The sequence below is a fragment of the Pseudophryne corroboree genome, chromosome 7, assembly GCF_028390025.1.
Source record: "Pseudophryne corroboree isolate aPseCor3 chromosome 7, aPseCor3.hap2, whole genome shotgun sequence".
NCBI lineage: Eukaryota > Metazoa > Chordata > Amphibia > Anura > Myobatrachidae > Pseudophryne > Pseudophryne corroboree.
Window position 1 is genome coordinate 209,444,846 of NC_086450.1, and position 26,609 is coordinate 209,471,454.

Below are 26,609 nucleotides of genomic sequence, written 5' to 3' on the forward strand. Positions count from 1 at the left end.
ACAGGAGGAAAAGGGCCTGTTCACAAGAGCTTACAGTTCTGTACATCATGTCTAAATGGTAGCTTTCACAGTGTTTTTTAAAAGTTTCATTTGGTTAGATGTACTGTACAATAGACTTTACTTCATTTTTTTTTTTTTTTTTTTGTAGACTGTAAATGTTTTCAATGATCTGTCTTAGTAGCTGCTACATTGGAAGTATTATTAATGTTACATTTTTCTTTGCAGAGTGATGTACGTGTTAAATTTGAGCACCGTGGAGAAAAAAGGTGAGATGTTGGGGGACTTGTTCCCAGCTGGCTACTCTGGGGTGAATTCAATTCAGCTCGATTATAATTAGCATCGGGAAGGAGCTCCAAGAGCTATTCAATTGAGTGCGCTGTTATGCCTGACCAGAGGATTTCATCTCGCACTCTGGGGTGTGAACAGAACTCGACTAAACTTGTGCCGCAATGCTGTTTTCTGCCCGCAGCGCAAGCAGCATCGCGGCAGGCATTTAAACCATTCTTGTGACTGCACACCTGGTTTAAGACTTGAGAACTGATATTCTCCGACATTACAGCATGGCCTGTTGAATAGCTCTAGGACCTCCTTCCCAGCATTGTTCATATGGTGCTTAATTGAATCAGGCCCTTTGTCATTTGAGGAACTGCTGACATCCAAGTGGGTGCCGCTCAGGGCACAGCTGTGATAATTTAGCTGAACGTTAGGGTCAGCTGTTTAGAGGAAAACTATCTGCATGGATTTCTATGCACCTGTCCTTGTGTATTATTGCCTACTTCCCTATAGATTTACTCACACTTTCACTGCTTTACTTTAGCTACATTTGTGTACTGTATGTATTCACTCGTTATTACACACTTCACATTATTTCCTTAGTCAGTGATTCCCTGTTACAAAAAAAGTTACTGGATTGTAATTTAAATAATCACACAAATAACCACAATTTCATGAAATAAAATACGGAGAAAACAACGTTCAGATCACCTGCAGTGTAGAACGATAGGGAAGTGAGGTAGGATTTCTTTAATAATTACTGATAGATTTCAGCTGGTGTCTTGGCTTTCCATGCCTTTTTGCACCTCCCTTTCTTCGTGTATTCAATAGCTTTTCCCTGTGTTGTTTCTCATTATTACACATAACTTAATTTATGGACTTCTATGGTTTGATTTCTTTGCATGTGTGGATTTAATGGATTTTTACTGACATTTGGTGAATATTTAATTACAATAGCCCCATTCCAAATATATTTACTGATAAAAATGTTTGTGTTCGATACTTATTTTACCTGCTGTAGGATTATATCAGTAGTAAGAATGTAGTTTGTTGTAAGGGGTTCGGTATTCGTGATCCCAGTATTCGTGATGCTGGCGGTCACGTGACCGTTAGCGGCATTCCGACTCTGGCGATCCCGACATTGGACAGGGTAAGTATTCCACTCCTCCCCTGTCCCTAACCCTTGGGGGGTGGAGGCTATGGCTAATCACCCCCATAGTCCCTAACCCCCCATTCCCCCCTCCCGCATGCATCCCGATCTAGGCCTACAGGGTTGTCTGGTTGCCTATATGGGTTTTTAGTGGATGTTTCATTCCTTAAGACGAACTAGACTATATGGTTTTATTGTTTTGTTTTTTTATTCAAAGTTGGTGCAGTTTGCTTCTTTATTGATTTTGACAGTGTATCAATAAAGAACACTAGATATGCTGTACATAAAATGTTAGAGAGCCTGGCTGATTGCCTGGCCTGAAGATCGCATATACTCTGTGTTTTCCAGTATTATTTTGGCTGTATTAAGTCATTGAAGTTAATAAAGACTCGTAGCCAAATATTAATATTAAACCCCCTTTCCTGCAATAAACAGAATGGCAGAGTTGGTACAACACTAAATGCCAGTTCTCTTGTCTCTCAAGACAAGCCACGTTGTTTAGGGTGAGCTGAATTTCCAGTATCTGGCCAGCTTACCATTGCAGGGTTTCCAGTGAGTATCGCCAGCATCAGACCACTAGCTCTGGATACTTACGTTGAAAGACTGATTTTACATTTGAACAAATACTCCTATGGACCTTATGTATTTCATGTCCAATTACTGCAGTTCGCACACAAGTTAGCAAAAATTTGCAACCAGTTGTGTCACAGATGAAATTGCTCTGTAATTGGGTGCTGCGGATCCCTTGTGGCGCCATATAAATAAAGGATAATAATAATAATGGGTGGTCTTCTGTATGCCGAATGTCGGGATCCCGGCGCACAGTATACCGGCGCCGGAATCCCGACACCCGGCATACCGACAACTATTCTCCCTCGTGGGGGTCCACGACCCCCCTGGAGGGAGAATAAAATAGTGTAGCGCGCCACCGTGCCCGCAGCGTGGCGAGCGCAGCGAGCCCGCAAGGGGCTCCTTTGCGCTCGCCACGCTGTCGGTATGCCGGCGGTCGGGCTCCCGGCGCCGGTATGCTGGGCGCCGGGAGCCCGAGCGCCGGCATACCGTACGACACCCATAATAATAATGTGTTTTCCCTGGGTCAGTTCTGTATCTCTGCTGTTCCCAATCCCTGACATTCCAAGGCATGAAAAACAAGTGCTTGGTATGTGCTTTGATAACAGCTCTGTCTCATGACAGTGACAGGTTAGTTCACGTGCTGGAATGGTGTACTGCTTATGCACAAATGTCCATTAATGCTTTATACATACTTTAAAAATAGAGCAAAAGCACCGTAGAAAGCTCAGCAAAAATATATTCTCCCCCCCCCCCCCCCCAGCCTGCAGTGTTCCACTAATAGAGATGCATTGTTCTGTCAATAGAACTGTTATTAAAAGCAGAATGTATGACACCTCTCTTATGACTCCTTTGCTCATATGGATATTAGGGATCCATCACCTACTTGTGTGTATAGGTTAGGATGTAATTTACTAAACACTGCTGCTGTAGTTTGCGATCTGGGCAAATTGATTGATGCATAACTTTAACTGAGAACCTGCCTGGCTGGTCCAGATTGTCCATTTTCTCTTAGCTCCTGAAATGTAAACCTTATTTCTCTAACGTCCTAAGTGGATGCTGGGGACTCCGTAAGGACCATGGGGAATAGCGGCTCCGCAGGAGACAGGGCACATCTAAAGAAAGCTTTAGGACTATCTGGTGTGCACTGGCTCCTCCCCCTATGACCCTCCTCCAAGCCTCAGTTAGATCTCTGTGCCCGAACGAGAAGGGTGCACACTAGGGGCTCTCCTGAGCTGCTTAGTGAAAGTTTTAGATTAGGTTTTTTATTTTCAGTGACACCTGCTGGCAACAGGCTCACTGCATCGAGGGACTAAGGGGAGAAGAAGCGAACTCACCTGCGTGCAGAGTGGATTGGGCTTCTTAGGCTACTGGACATTAGCTCCAGAGGGACGATCACAGGCCCAGCTTGGATGGGTCCCAGAGCCTCGCCGCCGGCCCCCTTACAGAGCCAGAAGGCAGAAGAGGTCCGGAAAATCGGCGGCAGAAGACGTCCTGTCTTCAACAAGGTAGCGCACAGCACTGCAGCTGTGCGCCATTGCTCTCAGCACACTTCACACTTCGGTCACTAAGGGTGCAGGGCGCTGGGGGGGGGCGCCCTGAGACGCAATAAAAACACCTTGGATGGCAAAAAAAATGCATCACATATAGCTCCTGGGCTATATGGATGCATTTAACCCCTGCCAGAATCCATAAAAAAGCAGGAGAAAAGTCCGCGAAAAAGGGGTGGAGCCTATCTTCTCAGCACACTGGCGCCATTTTCCCTCACAGCTCCGTTGGAGGGAAGCTCCCTGTCTCTCCCCTGCAGTCACTACACTACAGAAAGGGTTAAAAAAAGAGAGGGGGGCACTAATTAGGCGCAGTATTAACTATACAGCAGCTATAAGGGGAAAAACACTTATATAAGGTTATCCCTGTATATATATAGCGCTCTGGTGTGTGCTGGCAAACGCTCCCTCTGTCTCCCCAAAGGGCTAGTGGGGTCCTGTCCTCTATCAGAGCATTCCCTGTGTGTGTGCTGTATGTCGGTACTTTTGTGTCGACATGTATGAGGAGAAAAATGATGTGGAGACGGAGCAGATTGCCTGTAATAGTGATGTCACCCCCTAGGGGGTCGACACCTGAGTGGATGAACTGTTGGAAGGAATTACGTGACAGTGTCAGCTCTGTATAAAAGACAGTGGTTGACATGAGACAGCCGGCTACTCAGCTTGTGCCTGTCCAGACGTCTCATAGGCCGTCAGGGGCTCTAAAGCGCCCGTTACCTCAGATGGCAGATATAGACGCCGACACGGATACTGACTCCAGTGTCGACGGTGAAGAGACGAATGTGACTTCCAGTAGGGCCACACGTTACATGATTGAGGCAATAAAAAATGTTTTACACATTTCTGATAATACGAGTACCACCAAAAAAGGGGTATTATATTCGGTGAGGAAAAACTACCTGTAGTTTTCCTGAATCTGAGAAATTAAATGAGGTGTGTGATGATGCGTGGGTTTCCCCCGATAACAACGGATAATTTCTAAAATGTTATTGGCATTATATCCTTTCCCGCCAGAGGTTAGGGTGCGTTGGGAAACACCCCCTAGGGGGGATAAAGCGCTCACACGCTTGTAAGGGCTCTACCTTCGCCTGAGATGGCCACCCTTAAGGATCCTGCTGATAGAAAGCAGGAGGGTATCCTAAAAGGTATTTACACACATACTGGTGTTATACTGCGACCAGCAATCGCCTCAGCCTGGATGTGCAGTGCTGGGTTGGCGTGGTCGGATTCCCTGACTGAAAATATTGATACCCTAGATAGGGACAGTATATTTTTGCCTATAGAGCATTTAAAAGATGCATTTTTATATATGCGTGATGCACAGCGGAATATTTGCCGACTGGCATCAAGTCTAAGCGCGTTGTCCATTTCTACCAGTAGAGGGTTATGGACACGTCAGTGGTCAGGTGATGCGTATTCCAAACGGCATTTGGAAGTATTGCTTTATTAAGGGAGGAGTTATTTGGGGTCGGTCTTTCAGACCTGGTGGCCACGGAAACAGCTGGGAATTCCACGTTTGTACCCCAGGTCGCCTCTCAACATGAGAAGACGCCGTATTATCAGGCGCAGTCTTTTCGTGGACAAGCGGGCAAAAGGTTCCTCATTTCTGCCCCGTGACAGAGGGAGAGGAAAAAGGCTGCAGAAATCAGCCAGGTCCCAGGAACAGAAACCCTCTCCCGCCTCTGCCAAGCCCTCAGTATACGCTGGGGCTTTACAAGCAGAATCAGGCACGGTGGGGGGCCCGTCTCAATGAATTTCAGCGCGCAGTGGGCTTACTCGCAAGTAGACCCCTGGATCCTTCAGGTGATATCTCAGGGGTACAAATTAGAATTCGAGACGTCTCCCCCTCGCCGTTTCCTAAAGTCGGCTTTACCGATGTCTCCTTCTGACAGGGAGACAGTTTTGGAAGCCATTCACAAGCTGTATTCCCAGCAGGTGATAATCAAGATACCCCTCCTGCAACAGGGAACGGGGTATTATTCCACACTGTTGTGGTACCGAAGCCGGATGGCTCGGTGAGACCGAGTCTAAATCTAAAATCTTTGAACACTTACGTACAGAGGTTCAAATTTAAGATTGAGTCACTCAGAGCAGTGATTGCGAACCTGGAAGAAGGGGACTACATGATGTCTCGGGACATCAAGGATGCTTACCTTCATGTCAAAATTTACCCTTCTCACCAAGGGTACCTCAGGTTTATGGTACAGAACTGTCACTATCAGTTCAGACGCTGCCGTATGGATGGTACACGGCACACCGGGTCTTTACCAAGGTAATGGCCGAAATGATGATATTCCTTCGAAGGAAGTGAATTTTAGTTATCCCTTCCTTGGACAATTCCCTGATAAGGGTAAGATCCAGGGAACAGTTGGAGGTCGGTGTAGCACTATCTCAGGTAGTGTTGCGGCAGCACGATTGGATTCTCAATATTCCAAAATCGCACCTGGTTCCGACAACGTGTCTTCTGTTCCTAGGGATGATCCTGGACACAGTCCAGAAAAAGGTGTTTCTCCCGGAGGAGAAAGCCAGGGAGTTATCCGAGCTAGTCAGGAACCTCCTAAAACCGAGCCAAGTCTCAGTGCATCAATGCACAAGGGTTCTGGGTAAAATGGTGGCTTCCTACGAAGCAATCCCATTCGGCAGATTCCACGCAAGAACTTTCCAGTGGGACCTGCTGGACAAATGGTCCGGATCGCATCTTCAGATGCATCAGCGGATAACCCTGTCACCAAGGACAAGGGTGTCCCTCCTGTGGTGGTTGCAGAGTGCTCATCTTCTAGAGGGCCGCAGATTAGGCATTCAGGACTGGGTCCTGGTGACCACGGATGCCAGCCTGCGAGGCTGGGGAGCAGTCACACAGGGAAGGAATATCCAGGGCTTATGGTCAAGCCTGGAGACATCACTTCACATAAATATCCTGAAGCTAAGGGACATTTACAATGCTCTAAGCTTAGCAAGACCTCTGCTTCAAGGTCAGCCGGTGTTGATCCAGTCGGACAACATCACGGCAGTCACCCACGTAAACAGACAGGGTGGCACAAGAAGCAGGAGGGCAATGGCAGAAGCTGCAAGGATTCTTCGCTGGGCGGAAAATCATGTGATAGCACTGTCAGCAGTATTCATTCCGGGAGTGGACAACTGGGAAGCAGACTTCCTCAGCACGACCTCCACCCGGGAGAGTGTGGACTTCACACAGAAGTCTTCCACATGATTAAAAACTCGACAGGTATTGCGCCAGGTCCAGGGACCCTCAGGCAATAAGCTGTAGACGCTCTAGTAACACCGTGGGTGTACCAGTCAGGGTATGTGTTCCCTCCTCTGCCTCTCATACCCAAGGTACTGAGATTGATAAGATGGAGAGGAGTAAGCACTATATTCGTGGTTCCGGATTGGCCAAGAAGGACTTGGTAACCGGAACTTCAAGAGATGCTCACGGAGGATCCGTGGCCTCTACCTCTAAGATGGGACCTGCTCCAGCAAGGACCCTGTCTGTTCCAAGACTTACCGCGGCTGCGTTTGACGGCATGGCGGTTGAACGCCGGATCCTGAAGGAAAAAAGGCATTCCGGATGAAGTCATCCCTATCCTGATCAAAGCCAGGAAGGATGTAACCGCAAAAACATTATCACCGCAATTGGCGAAAATATGTTGCGTGGTGCGAGGCCAGTAAGGCCCCGACGGAGGAAATTCAACTGGGTCGATTCCTACATTTCCTGCAAACAGGAGTGTCTATGGGCCTGAAATTGGGGTCCATTAAGGTTCAAATTTCGGCCCTGTCAATTTTCTTCCAAAAAGAACTAGCTTCAGTCCCTGAAGTTCAGACGTTTGTAAAAGGGGTACTGCATATACAGCCTCCTTTTGTGCCTCCAGTGGCACTTTGGGATCTCAATGTAGTTTTGGGTTCCAAAAGTCACATTGGTTTGAACCACTTAAATCTGTGGAGTTAAAATATCTCACATGGAAAGTGGTCATGCTGTTGGCCCTGGCCTGGGCCAGGCGCGTGTCAGAATTGGCGGCTTTATCCTGAAAAAGCCCTTATCTGATTTTCCATTTGGACAGGGCGGAATTGAGGACTCGTCCTCAGTTTCTCCCCAAGGTGGTTTCAGCGTTTCACCTGAACCAACCTATTTGTGGTGCCTGCGGCTACTAGGGACTTGGAGGACTCCAAGTTGCTAGACGTTGTCAGGGCCCTGAAAATATATGTTTCCAGGACGGCTGGAGTCAGGAAATCTGACTCGCTGTTTATCCTGTATGCACCCAACAAGCTGGGTGCTCCTGCTTCTAAGCAGACTATTGCTCGTTGGATTTGTAGTACAATTCAGCTTGCACATTCTGTGGCAGGCCTGCCACAGCCAAAAATCTGTAAATGCCCACTCCACAAGGAAGGTGGGCTCATCTTGGGCGGCTGCCCGAGGGGTCTCGGCTTTACAACTTTGCCGAGCAGCTACTTGGTCAGGAGCAAATACGTTTGTAAAATTCTACAAAATTGATATCCTGGCTGAGGAGGACCTGGAGTTCTCTCATTTGGTGCTGCAGAGTCATCCGCACTCTCCCGCCCGTTTGGGAGCTTTGGTATAATCCCCATGGTCCTTACGGAGTCCCCAGCATCCACTTAGGACGTTAGAGAAAATAAGAATTTACTTACCGATAATTCTATTTCTCATAGTCCGTAGTGGATGCTGGGCGCCCATCCCAAGTGCGGATTATCTGCAATACTTGTACATAGTTATTGTTACAAAAATCGGGTTATTATTGTTGTGAGCCATCTTTCAGAGGCTCCTCTGTTATCATGCTGTTAACAGGGTTCAGATCACAGGTTATACGGTGTGATTGGTGTGGCTGGTATGAGTCTTACCCGGGATTCAAAATCCTTCCTTATTGTGTACGCTCGTCCGGGCACAGTATCCTAACTGAGGCTTGGAGGAGGGTCATAGGGGGAGGAGCCAGTGCACACCAGATAGTCCTAAAGCTTTCTTTAGATGTGCCCTGTCTCCTGCGGAGCCGCTATTCCCCATGGTCCTTACGGAGTCCCCAGCATCCACTACGGACTATGAGAAATAGAATTATCGGTAAGTAAATTCTTATTTTTAGTCCGCACCAGCGTAATGACGACTGTCTACCATTGTCTTTATTTTACTTTATAAATTACTTCTCTTCTTTTGACCAGTTAATGTGAAGTAAATCAGCCAGGCCTAATGCAATGACTTTCTGGTTTTACAGAATCCTGCAGTTCCCCCGCCCTGTTCTTCTGGAAGACCTGTTTGCTAAAGCTAAAACCGCCTTTGGTCAGTGCATGGATCTTCACTACAGCAATAATGAGGTGAATGTGATTTTAGTTCCATGGTACAATTTAAACTTAAATTCTAACAGGCATATTGCCACGCTGGAGGAATTCAGTCAGTGGCGAGTACCTCACGTGTGAATCCCCGATGGTGGACTGAAACGTCCAGCTTCATGAGCTGCAAGGAAAAGTCTTCAGAAAAAGGAAAAATAAGGCATTAGTGCACGGGGAAACCTATTGATTCTGCAGTCCATGCGGAATAAGTGAGTTTACATGTGGTAACCCCTTTAGGTGCAGGAAAAAGGCTACTTAATTGAATAGCCTTTCCCCATGCCACCGGGATTTTAGTCAGCAATATGCCTGTAAATGTGTCCGAGTTTAAAAAAAAATATATATACAAAATAAATATAAATAAATAAATAAATAAATATATATATATATATATATATATATATATATATATATATATATATATATATATATACACACATTTCTCTTACGTCCTGGAGGATGCTGGGGACTCCAAAAGGACCATGGGGTATAGACGGGATCCGCAGTAGACATGGGCACACTAAAAAGACTTTGACTGGGTGTGAACTGGCTCCTCCCTCTATGCCCCTCCTCCAGACCTCAGTTAGATTCTGTGCCCAGGAGTGACTGGACACACACTAGGGGAGCTCTACTGAGTTTCTCTGGAAAAGACTTATGTTAGGCTTTTTTATTTTCAGGGAGACCTGCTGGCTACAGGCTCCCTGCATCGTGGGACTGAGGGGAGAGAAGTCAGACCTACTTCTTAGTTAAGGGCTCTGCTTCTTAGGCTACTGGACACCATTAGCTCCAGAGGGTTCGATCACTTGGTGCGCCTAGCTGCTTGTTCCCGGCGCCGCGCCATCACCCCTCTTACAGGAGCCAGAAGAAAGAAGCCGGGTGAGTATAAAGAAGAACAGAAGACATCAGACGGCAGAAGACTTCAGTAACGGTACAGCGCAGCGGTAGCGCTGTGCTCCATGCTCCCACACACATCACCAACGGCACTCACAGGGTGCAGGGCGCTGGGGGGGAGCGCCCTGGGCAGCAGTTACTGAGGGTCAATTTAACTGGCAGAAGGCATATTCGGTGCCCGGGCACTGTATACAATACCCCCGCCAGTATAATAAATTCAAATTTGAGCGGGACTACAGCGCGCCGGGAAGGGGCGGGGCTTAGCCGCACTTCTCACCAGCGCCATTTTCTCTCTCCACAGCCGCTGCAGAGACGCTGGCCCGGACCTCCAAACTCCCTACAAGTAACAAGGGATCAAAAGGGGGGGCACATGCAATTTGGTGATTTTTATCTTTATATTACAGCGCAAACCACATATATTATTTATTTGTAGTATATGGGCACTGGGGTGTGAGCTGGCATACTCCCTCTGTGTTTCTCTCTACAGGCTTCCCTGTGGGTCTGTCCCCTTGATTTGGCCGGTGTGGGTGTGTCGGTACTACGTATCGACATGTCTGAGGCTGAGTGTTCCTCACTGGAGGAAGTTACTGAGGGCGCAGAAAAGTATTTGGGAATGACTGTCGGCACAGCCGACTGCTGATTGGGTGAACATGTTGAGTACACTGAATGCAAATGTAGCTTTATTGTCTAAGAGGCTGGATAAATCTGATTCTCAGACACAAACATGGAGGAAATCCATGGAGGACGCTTTGTCTCAGGTACAGACCCCCTCAGGGTCACAAAAACGTTCATTTGCCCAGATGGCAGATACAGATACCGACACAAACTCTGATTCCGATGTCGATTTCAATGAGGCTACTTTACATCCAAGGGTAGTTAGGAGTATTCAGTACATGATTGTGGCTATTAAAGATGTTTTACATATCTCTGAGGAACCTGCTGTTCCAGACACACGGGTTTGCTTATTTAAAGGGAAAAAGCCTGAGGGGAAGTTCCGCCTTCTCATGAACTGAACGCTCTTTGCGAAAAGGCTTGGGAGTCGCCTGACAAAAGGTGGCAGATTCCCAAGAGAATTTTTATGGCATATCCTTTCCCCTCTGACGACAGGGAGAAATGGGAGTAGTCTCCCAATGTGGACAAGGCTCTATCCCGATTGTCCAAGAAGGTGGCGCTTCCGTCTCCTGACACGGCTGCTCTCAAGGATCCGGTGGATCGCAAGCTGGAGACGACATTGAAGGCCATTTTCGTTTAATACTGGTGCATTGCTCAGACCTGCTGTGGCGTCGGTATGGGTGAGTAGTGCTATTGCTAAGTGGGCTGATAATTTGGCTTCTGATATGTATACCCTTGATAAGGATAACATTCTTTTGACTCTTGGTTATATCAAGGACGCTGCAGATTACCTAAAGGATGCGGCAAGGGATGTTGGCCTCTTGGGATCAAGAGCCAATGCCATGGCGGTCTCGGCCAGGAGGGCGCTGTGGATTCATCAATGGAATGCTGATGCCGACTCCAAGAAAAATATGGAAGCTCTCCCTTTTAAAGGTAGTGTCTTGTTTGGTGACGGCCTTGCTGACCTGGTGTCTACCGCTACTGCGGGTAAGTCATCTTTTCTTCCTTATGTTCCCACACAACAGAAAAAGGCGCCCCATCATCAGATGCAGTCCTTTCGGCCTAATAAATACAAAAAAGGAAAGGGCTCGTCCTTCCTCGCTTCCAAGGGTAGAGGAAGGGGAAAGAGGTCGCCTGCCGTGTCAGGCAACCAGGACCAAAAGTCCTCCCCCGCCTCTACCAAGTCCACCACATGATGCTGGGGCTCCCCTGCGGGAGTCCGTGCCGGTGGGGGGCCGTCTCCGATTCTTCAGTCAGGTCTGGTTTCAATCGGAACAAGAGAAGAAAAAAGGGCTGTACTATCGGTGCACACAGAGAGAGGTGGTCTGGTTATCACTTCTCCATAAAATTTAACTTTTATTATTATTATCATAAAAATAGTGTAGGGTGTCTTTATTTAGACTTCAAGTTGAGGCGAAACATAGAGGTTAAAATCATTAACATAGACAAAACATATAAGAGTGCAATGAAAGTTGATGAATGTGAATGAAGATTAAAAATGTGTGTCAGCGTGTTTTATTCTACTGTCCAGAAATTATATATTTATCATACATTCAGCCAGTAATCAATAATTCTTTAATTTGTCCACATTATGTCTACTAGTGTTAATCTCACTGTACAATAATGTATAATATTTTTATGGAAACAATATTCCTATACACTCTAATGAGACATCTTAGTGGGACATTAACATTCTAATGACATATGAGAGTCTTAAATGTGTGTAGTATAGAGGGGGTATGTTGGAGAGTGCAGGTCATAATAATGTTACAATAATAGTTCAAAATTCTATACTAAATTTTAGACCAAGGCAGATAGATCAATTATTGCTGCTTCTAATTTAGATGCAAAATGCCTTAGTCGTTATTGTTTTATCCAGCAGGCAGTAATAACACTGATTGCACCAGTGGGATGTAGTTCTAATAAATATAGTGAGCGTTGTTTCTTGTATATATAGTCCACTATGAATATATAGTACACCGTCCAAAAGATTTATGTATGTCTCCTCAATAAAGGCGATGCACTAGATCTAATTCCAATAGGTGGTACACCTTAGAGGATATATACCTCCCTTAATATTAGGTGTGAATACAAGTTGGATATGTGATAGTTATAATAATCTGGTGTACACACAATTATTGTCCTTAGAGGAAAGGCACTCGAGTGCTAGGGAAGATGGTGGCGGCGTACAAAGCCATTCCGTTTGGCAGGTTTCATGCCCGGGTGTTTCAGTGGGATCTGCTGAACAAATGGTCTGGGTCTCACCTGCACTGGAAAATAAGTCTATCTTCCAGGGCCAGGATTTCTCTCCTGTGGTGGCTGCAAGGTTCTCACCTTCTAGAGGGACGCCGCTTTGGAATCCAGGACTGGGTCCTGCAGACCACAGATGCAAGTCTCCAAGGCTGGGGCGCAGTCACGCAAGGAAGAAGTTTCCAGGGAAAATGGTCAAGCCAGGAATCTTGTCTCCACATAAATGTTCTCGAGTTAAGAGCCATTTACAACGGCCTCCTGATCCAGTCGGACAACATAACAGCGGTGGCGTACGTAAACCGCCAAGGCGGAGTAGGGCGACAATGGCGGAGGCCACAAGAATTCTCAGCTGGGTGGAACAGCACGTGAGCGCTCTGTCAACAGTCTTCCTGCCGGGCGTGGACAACTGGGAAGCAGACTCCCTCAGCAGACACTATCTCCATCCAGGAGAGTGGGCTCTTCATCAAGAGGTATTTGCAGAAGTGACAAGGCGTTGGGGAATTCCTCAGATAGACATGATGGCGTCTCGCCTCAACAAGAAGCTTCCGAAGTATTGTTACAGGTCGAGGGACCCCTAAGCCTGTGCAGTGGATGCCCTGGTAACTCCGTGGGTGTTTCAGTCGGTGTAGGTGTTCCCTCCGCTTCCTCTCATTCAAAAGTTGTTGAGGATCATAAGACGAACAAGGGTTCAGGCAATACTCGTCGTTCCAGATTGGCCACGGAGGGCCTGGTATACGGATCTTCAGGAATTACTAGTAGAAGATCCTTGGCCGCTTCCTCTAAGAGAGGACCTGTTACTGCAGGGGCTCTGCGTGTTTCTGGACTTAAAGCGGCTGCGTTTGACGGCGTGGAAGTTGAACGGCAAATCCTAGCTCGGAAGGGTATTCCCGGGGAGTTCATCCCCACTCTCCTTCAGACTCGGAAGGAGGTCACGGCGAAACATTGTCACCGTATTTGGAGAAAGTATGTGTCGTGGTGTGAAACCAAAGCAGCTCCTGCGGAGGAGTTTCACTTAGGTCGTTTCCTCCACTTTTTGCAGGCAGGCGTGGATGCAGGCCTGAAATTGGGTTCCATCAAAGTGCAGATTTCGGCTTTATCTATTTTCTTTCAAAAAGAATTGGCTGTCCTTCTTGAGGTTCAGACTTTCGTGAAAGGAGTGCTGCATATCCATCCTCCATTTGCGGGGTCTTGAAGTGGTGTTGCAGTTTCTTTCGTCTCACTGGTTTGAACCTTTGCGTAAGGTTGAGTTAAAGTTTCTCACGTGGAAAGTGGTCATGCTTTTGGCTTTGGCGTCTGCCAGACAAGTGTCCGAATTGACGGCTTTGTCTCACAAGAGCCCATATTTGATTTTTCATGTGGATAGAGCGGAATTGAGGACTCGTCAACAATTTCTGCCGAGGGTGGTTTCTTCGTTTCACATAAATCAACCTATTGTGGTACCTGTGGCTACGGATGCTGTGGCAGTCCCAAAATCTCTTGATGTCGTAAGAGCTTTGAAAATTTATGTCGCCAGAACGGCTCTTACTAGGAAAACAGAGGCTCTGTTTGTCCTGTATGCTTCCAACAAGATTGGAAATCCTGCTTCCAAGCAGACTATTGCACGCTGGATTTGTAATACGAATCAGCACGCTCATTCTTCGGCTGGGCTGCCGTTGCTGAAGTCAGTAAAGTCCCATTCTACCAGGAAGGGGCATAGAGGGAGGAGCCAGTTCACACCCAGTCAAAGTCTTTTTAGCGTGCCCATGTCTCCTTTTGATCCCGTCTATACCCCATGGTCCTTTGGGAGTCCCCAGCATCCTCTATGGACTAGGAGAAAAGGATTTACCGGTAGGTATTAAAATCCTTATATATATATATATATATATATATATATATATATATATATATATTGTGTACAAAAGGTGCAAAACAGCGCTACAACCTGAATACTATATAACCAGATATCCCTGAGATGGGAGATCATAAATTACACAATTATTAGTGCAAGACAAATTATTTAAAAAACACTCCAAAATAAATAGTGTCGCAACCAGATTTCAAAATGTCCAATTCCCAAAGGAACTTAGTTTTCAAATTTGTTCTAGTGATAAATCAGTTGCGCCTTCAGTGTTTGTGAATAAACCGTTGTAAATCCTTAAGTGGTAATAAGAATATGCGTACCAGACATATGTAGAGTATTCGCTTTGTTAAAAAAGTCTTTGCATCTGGATGTTCTTTATTCGTACTGACTCTCCATTCCCATCCGTCCAAGCGTTGGTGTGGAGTTTGTACGTATATGCAGAAAACAGTGTGTCAATGTACTGCTCTTAGAGAAGTGACTTAGTGCTATTTTTGTGCAAAATTAGCAATAAAGTGAGTATGTGCAAAGAAAAGTGCTGTGAGTGCTTACTAAAAAGCATATGAATAAAAATGAGTTTTATTACTGGCAGTGTGCTGATTCCCCTTTTCCTTAGGTAATGTGCTTATATACCATTTCTTAGGGGTGCATCACCATATAGCTCAGTGTTTAAATGAAAGGTATATATTTATATGAGGCACTTACATCTAGGGTTGCAGTGGATTAAAAGGATGCTGCCATCATTCCGTCATCAGACCTATATACCTTTAAAAAAGTCCCATATGGGAAGGAAAGGCCTCTGATAGTGCAGTATTATTTAAAAAGCATTTAATAATACATAAAACGACAAAAAGACATACAGATGGACTCGTACAGTTTAAAAGTGCATTTAGGCTTATCTGTTATTTCCTTAGATAGGAGCGGAGTGCCGGTATGTGCCCAACGCGTTTCGTCCCTTAGATCATCTCTGGGACTTCCTCAGGGGTCAATATATATATATATATATTACACTTGTGAACACATCCGGCACTCAGTGTAGAAGAATAAATGCCTGGGTGCTCTCCTGAAAATCATACAGTAGTATATCCTTCCCCACCTGTGGCTCGGGTGAATGCGGCAAAGGAAAAGAGGCGGCACTCCAAGGACTTTGTTAAAGCTTGTATTCAAATCATGGTGAAAACAGGACAAACGTGTTCATGGCAATAAAATAGACATGGCAGGCTTACGACGTTTCAAGGCATCACAGCCTTTTCCTCAGGTAAGAATACCCATGTACAGTGAGAACATAAATAATAAAAGAACCATGATTTGAATACACGCTTTAACAAAGTCCTTGGAGTGCCGCCTCTTTTCCTTTGCCGCATACACCTGAGCTACAGGTGGGGAAGGATATACTACTATGTCTATATAAATCTACACACACACACACACACACACACACACACACACACACACACACACACACACACACACACACACACACACACACACACCTCAAAAAAATAAAGGGAACACTAAAATAACACATCCTACATCTGAATGAAATATTCTTATTAAATACTTTGATCTTTACATAGTTGAATGTGCTGACAACAAAATCACACAAAAATTAATGGAAATCAAATTAATTAACCCATGGAGGTCTGGATTTAGTCTCCCTCAAAATTAAAGTGGAAAATCACACTACAGGCTGATCCAACTTTGATGTAATGTCCTTAAAATAAGTCAAAATGAGGCTCAGTAGTGTGTGTGGCCTCCACGTGCCTGTACGACCTCCCTACAACCCACACAAGTGGCTCAGGTAGTGCAGCTCATCCAGGATGGCACATCAATGCGAGCTGTGGCAAGAAGGTTTGCTGTGTCTGTCAGCGTAGTGTCCAGAGCATGGAGGCGCTACCAGGAGACGGGCCAGTACATCAGGAGACGTGGAGGAGGCCGTAGGAGGGCAACAACCCAGCAGCAGGACCGCTACCTCCGCCTTTGTGCAAGGAGGAACAGGAGGAGCACTGCCAGAGCCCTGCAAAATGACCTCCAGCAAGCCACAAATGTGCATGTGTCTACTCAAAGGATCAGAAACAGACTCCATGAGGGTAGTATGAATGCCCGACGCCCACAGGTGGGGGTTGTGCTTACAGCCCAACACTGTGCAGGACGTTTGGCATTTGCCAGAGAGCACCAAGATTGGCAAATTCGCCACTGGCGCCCTGTGCTCTTCACAGATAAAAGCAGGTTCTCACTGAGCACATGTGACAGACGTGACAGAGTCTGGAGACGCCAAGGAGAACGTTCTGCTGCCTGCAACATCCTCCAGCATGACCGGTTTGGCAGTGGGTCAGTAATGGTGTGGGGTGGCATTTCTTTGGGGGGCTGCATAGCCCTCCATGTGCTCGCCAGAGGTAGCCTGACTGCCATTAGGTACCGAGATGAGATCCTCAGACCCCTTGTGAGACCATATGCTGGTGCGGTTGGCCCTGGGTTCCTCCTAATGCAAGACAATGCTGGACCTCATGTGGCTGGAGTGTGTCAGCAGTTCCTGCAAGACGAAGGCATTGATGCTATGGACTGACCCGCCCGTTCCCCCAGGCCTGAATCCAATTGAGCACATCTGGGACATCATGTCTCGCTCCATCAACCAATGCCACGTTGCACCACAGACTGTCCAGAAGTTGGCGGATGCTTTAGTCCAGGTCTGGGAGGAGATCCCTCAGAAAACCATCCGCCACCTCATCAGGAGCATGCCCAGGCGTTGTAGGGAGGTCATACAGGCACGAGGAGGCCACAGACTCTACTGAGCCTGATTTGGGCTTGTTTTAAGGACATTACATAAAAGTTGGATAAGCCTGTAGTGTGTTTTTCCACTTTAATTTTGAGGGTGACTCCAAATCCAGACCTCCATGGGTTAATAAATTTTGATTTTCATTGATACTCTTACGTCCTAGAGGATGCTGGGGACTCAGTAAGGACCATGGGGATAGACGGGCTCCGCAGGAGACATGGGCACTTTTAAGAAAGACTTTAGGTATGGGTGTGCACTGGCTCCTCCCTCTATGCCCCTCCTCCAGACCTCAGTTTACTACTGTGCCCAGAGGAGACTGGGTGCATTACAGGGAGCTCTCCTGAGTTTCCTGTCAGAAAGTATTTTGTTAGGTTTTTTATTTTCAGGGAGCCTGCGGGCAACAGACTCCCTGCATCGAGGGACTTAGGGGAGAGAAGCAGGCCTACTTCTGTGAGTTTCAAGGCTCTGCTTCTTAGGCTACTGGACACCATTAGCTCCAGAGGGAGTTGGAACACAGGTCTCACCCTGGAGTTCGTCCCGGAGCCGCGCCGCCGTCCTCCTCACAGAGCCGGAAGATAGAAGCCGGGTGAGTATGAGAAGAAAAGAAGACTTCAAAGGCGGCAGAAGACTTCATGATCTTCACTGAGGTAACGAACAGCGGTGAAGCTGTGCGCCATTGCTCCCATACACCTCACACACGGCAGTCACTGTAAGGGTGCAGGGCACAGGGGGGCGCCCTGGGCAGCATATAAACCTCTTTCTGGCAAAAATAAGTATATATACAGTTGGGCACTGTATATATAATGAGCCCCCGCCATTTTTTAGTATATTTGAGCGGGATAGAAGCCCGCCGCCGAGGGGGCGGGGCTTCTCCCTCAGCACTCACCAGCGCCATTTTCTCCACAGCACAGCGCTGAGAGGAAGCTCCCCGGACTCTCCCCTGCTTAACCAACGGTGAAAGAGGGTTTTGAAGAAGAGTGGGGCACATAATTTGGCGCATTTATATATGTACAAACAGCGCTACTGGGTAAACATATATTTATATAGTGTTTTTTCCTGGGTCATATAGCGCTGGGTGTGTGCTGGCATACTCTCTCTCTCCAAAGGGCTTTGTGGGGGAACTGTCTTCAGATAAGAGGATTCCCTGAGTGTGTGGTGTCGGTACGTGTGTGTCGACATGTCTGAGGTAGAAGGCTTTTCAGGGGAGGAGGAGGAGAGAATGAGTGTGATGTCTCCGTCGACAACGCCGACACCTGACTGGATATGTGGAAGGTTTTAAGTGCTAATGTAAATTTATTGCACAAAAGATTAGACAAAGCTGAAGCTAGGGAACAGCCAGGGAGTCAACCCATGTTTGTCCCTATGTCGCATGGACCTTCGGGGTCTCAAAAGCGCCCACTATCCCATATTGTAGACACAGATACCGACACGGACTCTGACTCCAGTGTCGACTATGATGATGCAAAATTACAGCCAAAAGTGGCTAAATGTATTCGCTATATGATTATTGCAATAAAAGATGTTTTGCATATCACAGAGGAACCCCCTGTCCCTGACACGAGGGTACACATGTATAAAGGAAAGAAACCTGAGGTAACCTTTCCCCCCTCACATGAGTTGAACGAATTATGTGAAAAAGCTTGGGAATCTCCAGACAAAAAACTGCAGATTCCCAAAAGGATTCTTATGGCGTATCCTTTCCCGCCAACGGACAGGATACGGTGGGAATCTTCCCCTAGGGTGGACAAGGCATTAACACGCTTATCCACAGGTTCGTCCTGGGCGTTCATCTCAGAGCCGCGCCGCCGTTCTCCTCACAGAGCCGGAAGAAACGAAGAAAGAAGACTACTGAGGCGGCAGAAGCCTTCGGGTGCTTCACTGAGGTAACGCACAGCACTGCAGCTGTGCGTCATTGCTCCTATACACCTCACACACTCCGGTCACTGTAAGGGTGCAGGGCGCAGGGGGGGGCGCCCTGGGCAGCAATAGAATACCTCTCCTATGGCAAATGACTATATACATGTACAGGTGGGCACTGTACATGTATATAAAAGAGCCCCCGCCATATTTTATTAAGTTTGAGCGGGACAGAAGCCCGCCGCCGAGGGGGCGGGGCTTCTCCCTCAGCACTCACCAGCGCCATTTTCTCTCCACAGCACCGCTGAGAGGAAGCTCCCCGGACTCTCCCCTGCTTGACACACTGTGAAAGAGGGTTTTAAAGTAGAGGGGGGGGCACATATTTGGCGATTATACATTACAGCAGCGCTACTGGGTAAACATACTGTGTTTTTTCCTGGGTCATATAGCGCTGGGGTGTGTGCTGGCATACTCTCTCTCTGTCTCTCCAAAGGGCCTAGGGGGGAACCTGTCTTCAGATAAGAGATTCCCTGTGTGTGGAGTGTCGGTACACATGTGTCGACATGTTTGACGATGAAGGCTCACCTAAGGTGCATGGTTGTCAGGTCGCTGTCGGCAACGCAGACACCGGACTGGGTGGATATGTGGAATGTCTTGAATGCAAATGTAAATTTATTGCATAAGAGGTTAGACAAGGCTGAGGCTAGGGAGCAGTCAGGTAGTCAGACCATGCCTGCCCCAGTGGCACCGGGACCTTCTGGGTCTCAAAAACGCACTCCCAGATTACTGACACAGATACCGACACGGACTCAGATTCTAGTGTCGACTATGAGGATGCAAAATTACAGCCAAAGGTGGCAAAAGGTATTCGTTACATGATTATTGCCATTAAAGAGGTTTTGCATATCACTGAAGAACCCCCTGTCCCTGACACGAGGATACACATGTATAAACGGAAAAAGTTTGAGGTCGCTTTTCCGTCCTCATTTGAGCTAAACTAATTGTGCAAAAAGGCTTGGGAATCTCCGGATAGGAGACTACAAGTTCCCAAAAGTATTCTTATGGCGTATCCCTTTCCACAAAAGGACAGGATACGATGGGAATCTTCGCCTAAAGTAGACAAGGCGCTGACACGCTTGTCCAAGAAGGTGGCACTGCCTTCCCAGGATACAGCTACCCTCAAGGATCCTGCTGATCGTAAGCAGGAGGTTACCATGAAGTACATTTACACACATTCCGGTACTATTGTTAGGCCGGCTATGGCATCTGCCTGGGTTTGTAGTGCTGTCGCAGCATGGACAGATTCCTTATCTACGGAGATTGACACCCTAGAGAAAGGATACCATTCTAATGACCCTAGAGCATATCAAAGATGCAGCTTTATATATGCGGGATGCTCAAAGAGACCTTTGTTTACTAAGCTCCAGAATAAATGCTATGTCTATTTCTGCTAGGCGACTCCTGTGGACCCGACAGTGGACGGGGGATGCCGACTCAAAGCGGCATATGGAGTCGTTGCCTTACAAGGGGGAGGAGTTGTTTGGAGAAGGCCTCTCGGACCTTGTCTCTACTGCTACGGCCGGTAAATCGAATTTCTTACCTTATGTTCCCCCGCAACATACTAAGAAGGCACCTCATTATCAAATGCAGTCCTTTCGTTCAAATAAAAGCAAGAAGGTACGGGGATCGTCATTTCTTGTCAGAGGTAGAAGCAAGGGAAAAAAGCTGCACACAGCTAGTTCCCAGGAGCAGAAGTCCTCCCCTACGTCTGCAAAAATCCACCGCATGACGCTGGGGCTTCCCTGGGGGAGTCAGCTCAAGTGGGGGCACGTCTTCGACTTTTCAGCCAAGTCTGGGTTCACTCACAGGTGGATCCCTGGGCAATAGAGATTGTTTCTCAGGGATACAGGCTGGAATTCGAAGAGATGTCTCCTCGTCTGTTTTTCAAATCGGCTCTGCCAGCTTCTCCGTCAGAAAGGTAGTTAGTGTTAACTGCAATTCAAAAATTGTACCTGCAACAGGTGATAGTCAAGGTTCCTCTTCTCCAGCAAGGAAAGGGGTATTACTCAACCCTGTTTGTGGTTCCGAAACCGGACGGTTCGGTCAGACCCATTTTGAATCTGAAATCCCTGAACCTGTACTTGAAGAAGTTCAAGTTCAAGATGGAATCGCTCAGAGCGGTCATCGCCAGCCTGGAGGGGGGGGGATTGGATGGTTTCCCTAGACATAAAGGATGCTTACCTTCATGTTCCGATTTTTCTTCCTCACCAGGCGTTCCTTAGATTTGCAGTACAGGACTGTCATTACCAATTTCAGACGTTGCCGTTTGGGCTTTCCACGGCCCCGAGAATTTTCACCACGGTAATGGCGGAAATGATGGTGCTCCTGCGCAAGCAGGGTGTCACAATTATCCCATACTTGGACGATCTCCTCATAATAGGCGAGATCTCGAGAGAAGTTACTGGACAGCGTGTCACTGTCAGTGAGGACGTTGCAACAGCACGGCTGGATTCTCAATATTCCGAAGTCCCAGCTGGTTCCTACAACGCGACTGACCTTTTTGGGCCTGATTCTGGACACAGAACAGAAAAAGGTTTTTCTTCCGATGGAAATGGCTCAGGAGCTCATAGCTCTGGTCAGGAACCTATTAAAGCCAAAAAAGGTTTCAGTGCTTCACTGCACCCGTGTCCTGGGGAAGATGGTGGCATTGTACGAGGCCATCCACTTCGGCAGGTTCCATGCGAGGACTTTTCAATGGGACCTACTGGACAAATGGTCCGGGTCTCATTTACAAATGCATCAAAGGATCACCCTGTCTCCCAGAGCCAGGATATCTCTCCTGTGGTGGCTGCACAGTGCTCACCTCCTGGAAGGCCGCAGGTTCGGCATTCAGGACTGGATACTGGTGACCACGGAAGCGAGCCTCCGAGGTTGGGGAGCAGTCACACAGGGAAGAAATTTCCAAGGACTTTGGTCAAGTCAAGAGACTTGTCTTCACATCAACATCCTTGAACTAAGGGCCATATACAACGCCCTACGTCAAGCGGAGATCTTACTTCGCAATCGACCAGTTCTGATCCAGTCAGACAACATCACCGCAGTAGCTCATGTAAACCTCCAAGGCGGCACAATGAGCAGAGTGGCAATGGCGGAAGCCACCAGAATTCTTCCCTGGGCGGAGAATCATGTAAGCGCTCTGTCAGCAGTGTTAATTTCGGGAGTGGACAACTGGGAAGCAGACTTCCTCAGCAGACACGATCTGCATCCAGGAGAGTGGGGATTTCATCAGGAAGTCTTCGCGCACATTGCAAGTCGGTGGGGACTACCTTAAATAGACATGATGGCATCCCGTCTCAACAAAAAGCTACAAAGGTATTGCGCCAGGTCAAGAGACCCTCAGGCGGTAGCTGTGGACGCCCTAGTGACACCGTGGGTGTTCCAGTCGGTATATGTGTTTCCTCCTCTTCCTCTCATACCCAAGGTGTTGAGGATAATCAGAGAAAGAGGAGTGAGATCAATTCTCATTGTTCCAGATTGGCCACGAAGGACCTGGTATCCGGATCTGCAAGAAATGCTCACAGAAGATCCGTGGCCTCTTCCTCTAAGGCAGGACCTGTTACAACAAGGTCCCTGTCTGTTCCAAGACTTACCGCGGCTGCGTTTGACGGCATGGCGGTTAAACGCCGGATCCTAGCGGAAAAAGGTATTCCGGATGAGGTCATTCCTACACTAATAAAGGCTAGGAAGGACGTGACAGCTAAACATTATCACCGAATATGGCGAAAATATGTTTCTTGGTGTGAGGCCAGGAATGCTCCTACGGAAGAATTCCATCTAGGCCGTTTTCTTCACTTCCTACAAACTGTAGTGAATTTGGGCCTAAAATTAGGCTCTATTAAGGTTCAGATTTTGGCCTTATCCATTTTCTTTCAAAAAGAATTGGCTTCTCTCCCAGAAGTACAGACTTTTGTGAAGGGAGTGCTGCATTTTCAGCCTCCTTTTATACCTCCGGTGGCGCCTTGGGACCTTTAACGTGGTGTTAAGTTTCCTTAAGTCACATTGGTTTGAACCACTTAAAACAGTGGAGATGAAATATCTCACTTGGAAGGTGGTCATGTTATTAGCCTTGGCTTTGGCTAGGCAAGTGTCTGAATTGGCGGCTTTGTCTAATAAAAGCCCCTATCTGGTTTTCCATATGGACAGAGCGGAATTATCGGACCCTTCCTCAATTCTTACCTAAGGTGCTGTCATCTTTTCATATGAACCAACCTATTGTGGTGCCTGTGGCTACGTGAGACTTGGAGGATTCCGAGTCCCTTGATGTAGTCAGGGCTTTGAAAATTTACGTGGCCAGAACGGCTAGAGTCAGGAAAACAGAAGCACTGTTTGTCCTGTATGCAGCCAACAAGGTTGGCGCCCCTGCTTCAAAGCAGACTATTGCTCGCTGGATCTGTAACACGATTCAGCAGGCGCATTCTACGGCTGGATTGCCGTTACCGAAATCGGTTAAGGCCCATTCCACTAGGAAGGTGGGCTCGTCTTGGGTGGCTGCCCGAGGGGTCTCGGCACTACAACTATGCCGAGCTACTACTTAGTTGGGTTCAAACACCTTTGCAAAGTTCTATAAGTTTGATACCCTGGCTGAGGAGGATCTCCTGTTTGCTCAATCGGTGCTGCAGAGTCATCCGCACTCTCCCGCCCGTTTGGGAGCTTTGGTATAATCCCCATGGTCCTTACGGAGTCCCCAGCATCCTCTAGGACGTAAGAGAAAATAAGATTTTAAACCTACCGGTAAATCTTTTTCTCGTAGTCCGTAGAGGATGCTGGGCGCCCGTCCCAAGTGCGGACTACTTGTGCAAGACTTGTATATAGTTTTGCTTACAAAAGGGTTATGTTATAGTTTTCATTGGTCTTGGACTGATGCTTAGTTGTTTTCATACTGTTAACTGGTTAGTTTATCACAAGTTATACAGTGTGATTGATGTGGCTGGTATGAATCTTGCCCTTGGATTAACAAAAATCCTTTCCTCGTACTGTCCGTCTCCTCTGGGCACAGTTTCTCTAACTGAGGTCTGGAGGAGGGGCATAGAGGGAGGAGCCAGTGCACACCCATACCTAAAGTCTTTCTCAAAGTGCCCATGTCTCCTGCGGAGCCCGTCTATCCCCATGGTCCTTACGGAGTCCCCAGCATCCTCTACAGACTACGAGGAAAAGATTTACCGGTAGGTTTAAAATCTAATTTTTTGTGTGATTTTGTTGTTAGCACATTCAACTATGTAAAGAACAAAGTATTTAAGAAGAATATTTCATTTATTCAGGTCTAGGATGTGTTATTTTAGTGTGCCCTTTATTTTTTTTGAGCAGTGTATGTATATGTGTGTGTGTGTGTGTGTGTGTGTGTGTGTGTATATATATATATATATATATATATATATATATATATATATATATATATATATATATATATATATATAAAGAAAAATGGTGGTATTGGCGCTACTCCTCTCCTTAAAGCTCAGTGAAATGTCCTTTTTCCTCCTCTGTGGTGACAGGACTTTCCTTTTGGAAGTGCACTACCCGTATTGTATAGGGTGGCAGCCCTTTTCTCCTGTGGTTTGCTGTTCAGGCTAACCGTTCGAAATCTAAAAAACAAAAGATGAGAATAGGCGCCTCCTAGTGCATTAACTCACATAAACATGTGACCTCCACCTTAAATAACACCCTGGTGAATTCAAGGTGTACCTTGTATGGTGGAATTCCAACCACCTAAAAGAATCGCAAAATACCATGTATTTCAGTGTGTAATGGGGATATTTTTCATCACGATAATCCTGGTGGTGCTTTTCCCAAGTTTGTATCTCACATAAACAGGATAAAAGCAAAAAAGGGACCAATAGTGCAATATGTTTCATAACAAATAAAAACACATTTATTTCAAAAAATTGGTCATAAATAAAAGTGGTTGCCCGTACAATATGAAAGATAAAAGACAGCTTATCTGTTATTAGTCGTCCATACGATAAAACACTCAACGCGTTTCGTCCTTTGCCCACGGCCTGGACTTCCTCAGGAGTATAGTGATACATGCTACACTGATCCTATATTTATACCCATATAAATTTTTCAATCAAACAGGAAATTGATGGCTATCAGGTTCCCGGAAGTGATGTCACTTCCGCCCGGAAGACTTAAGATCCTATTGTTACCATAGTGTGATCGACATTATACATTTAAAACAAAGTCCTAACAGACTTACTAACCCTGCGCTACTGCACAGAGTTATATTATGTGTGGTAGGGACGCTGATCCGCTCCAGGCCGCCGCGATCGACTGAAATCACGGACGGATAGGGCATCACAGCCGCCCTTACTTTATTCAGCCTCGCGGCGCACAGAGCGCATGCGCTGGCCCAGCCGGTCACAATGCCGCCTGCCGTCGCCGCACCCCTACGTCACGGGCATCTAAAGCTAATGTCCACACATACGGCGCCATGTTAAAGGAGACCAAATGGTACACGATATGAACGGAAGTATTATACTGATGTAAAACGAAGAGATAGATCATAAAAACATAATTAAAATAGCTAATATCAAGAGATAATTAAGAAATAAGGATAATGTGCCTTATATACTGACCATTATTAAATGTGATTACTGTGTCATCATTAAAAGTGCTCAATTATTATTTATATTTTTACCTGCCCCAAAAATTATGTTATACAAGAATAGACTACCTTGTCACCTGTATACTTATGTGCATAACGTGTTTGTGCCTATTCATCAATTTACTGATTAATATTTAGATTTAAAGTGACAGTGCCCTTTAATAAAGTGCTATTAGTGTTAACAGTATCTAAAAAAAGTGCATATATATATATAGACTCTCTTAAAATTAAAAGCACATCTTGACTGTTAGGGATACATAAGGAAAAAAGGGATTAAAGGGGGTTATTAATTTTAAATACATATAAGAATACTTCAAAGGAACGGTGCTATTTCATAATAATCATTTAAGCCATTTGGAGCCAAAGTTTTTAGTTCATAAATCCAATACATCTCTCTTTGTGAGAGTCTCTTTTCCCTATCACCTCCTCTTTGTCCCACTTTAATGATCTCAAGAATCCTGACTGTCAGACCCTTAGGGTCAGATTTGTGGAAAAGATTAAAGTGTTTGGGTACTGAATGGTGTTCTTGTTTATTTTTAATGCTCCTGAGATGTTCTTGGATACGTAGTTTCAATTGTCGTTTCGTCTTTCCTATGTATCTCAGTCCACAGGGGCATTCGAGCATATAGACCACCCAATTGGTATTGCATGTTGCTCTTTCTTTCATCAAGTAGGTTTTTGAACCTTCAGAGCTTTTGAAAGATTTGGTATTAGGATTTATATACTGGCAGATGTTGCAATGTTGGCATTTGAAAAGTCCATTCATGTCCCAGAGACTCTTTTTTTCTTCTTGTTTGATGGGAAACAGCATACTAGGTGCAAGGCGGTCCTTCAAGTTTTTTGCTTTTTTA

The 26,609-nt window shown here is 46.4% G+C and overlaps 1 protein-coding gene across 2 annotated transcripts in view; it reads left to right on the forward strand.

Moving 5' to 3' along the window:
• The window catches only part of MAP3K2 (mitogen-activated protein kinase kinase kinase 2), a 261,008-nt gene that overhangs the window by 107,570 nt on the left and 126,829 nt on the right, over positions 1-26,609 (forward strand). For both annotated transcript variants that reach the window (XR_010182011.1, XM_063933967.1), the window contains exons 4-5: positions 226-266; positions 8,760-8,859. Coding sequence is in view for 1 of the 2 variants with exons in the window: in XM_063933967.1 (XP_063790037.1) it covers positions 226-266; positions 8,760-8,859 (141 nt within the window). In the remaining variant the exon portion in view is untranslated. The remainder of the gene's footprint in view (positions 1-225; positions 267-8,759; positions 8,860-26,609) is intronic.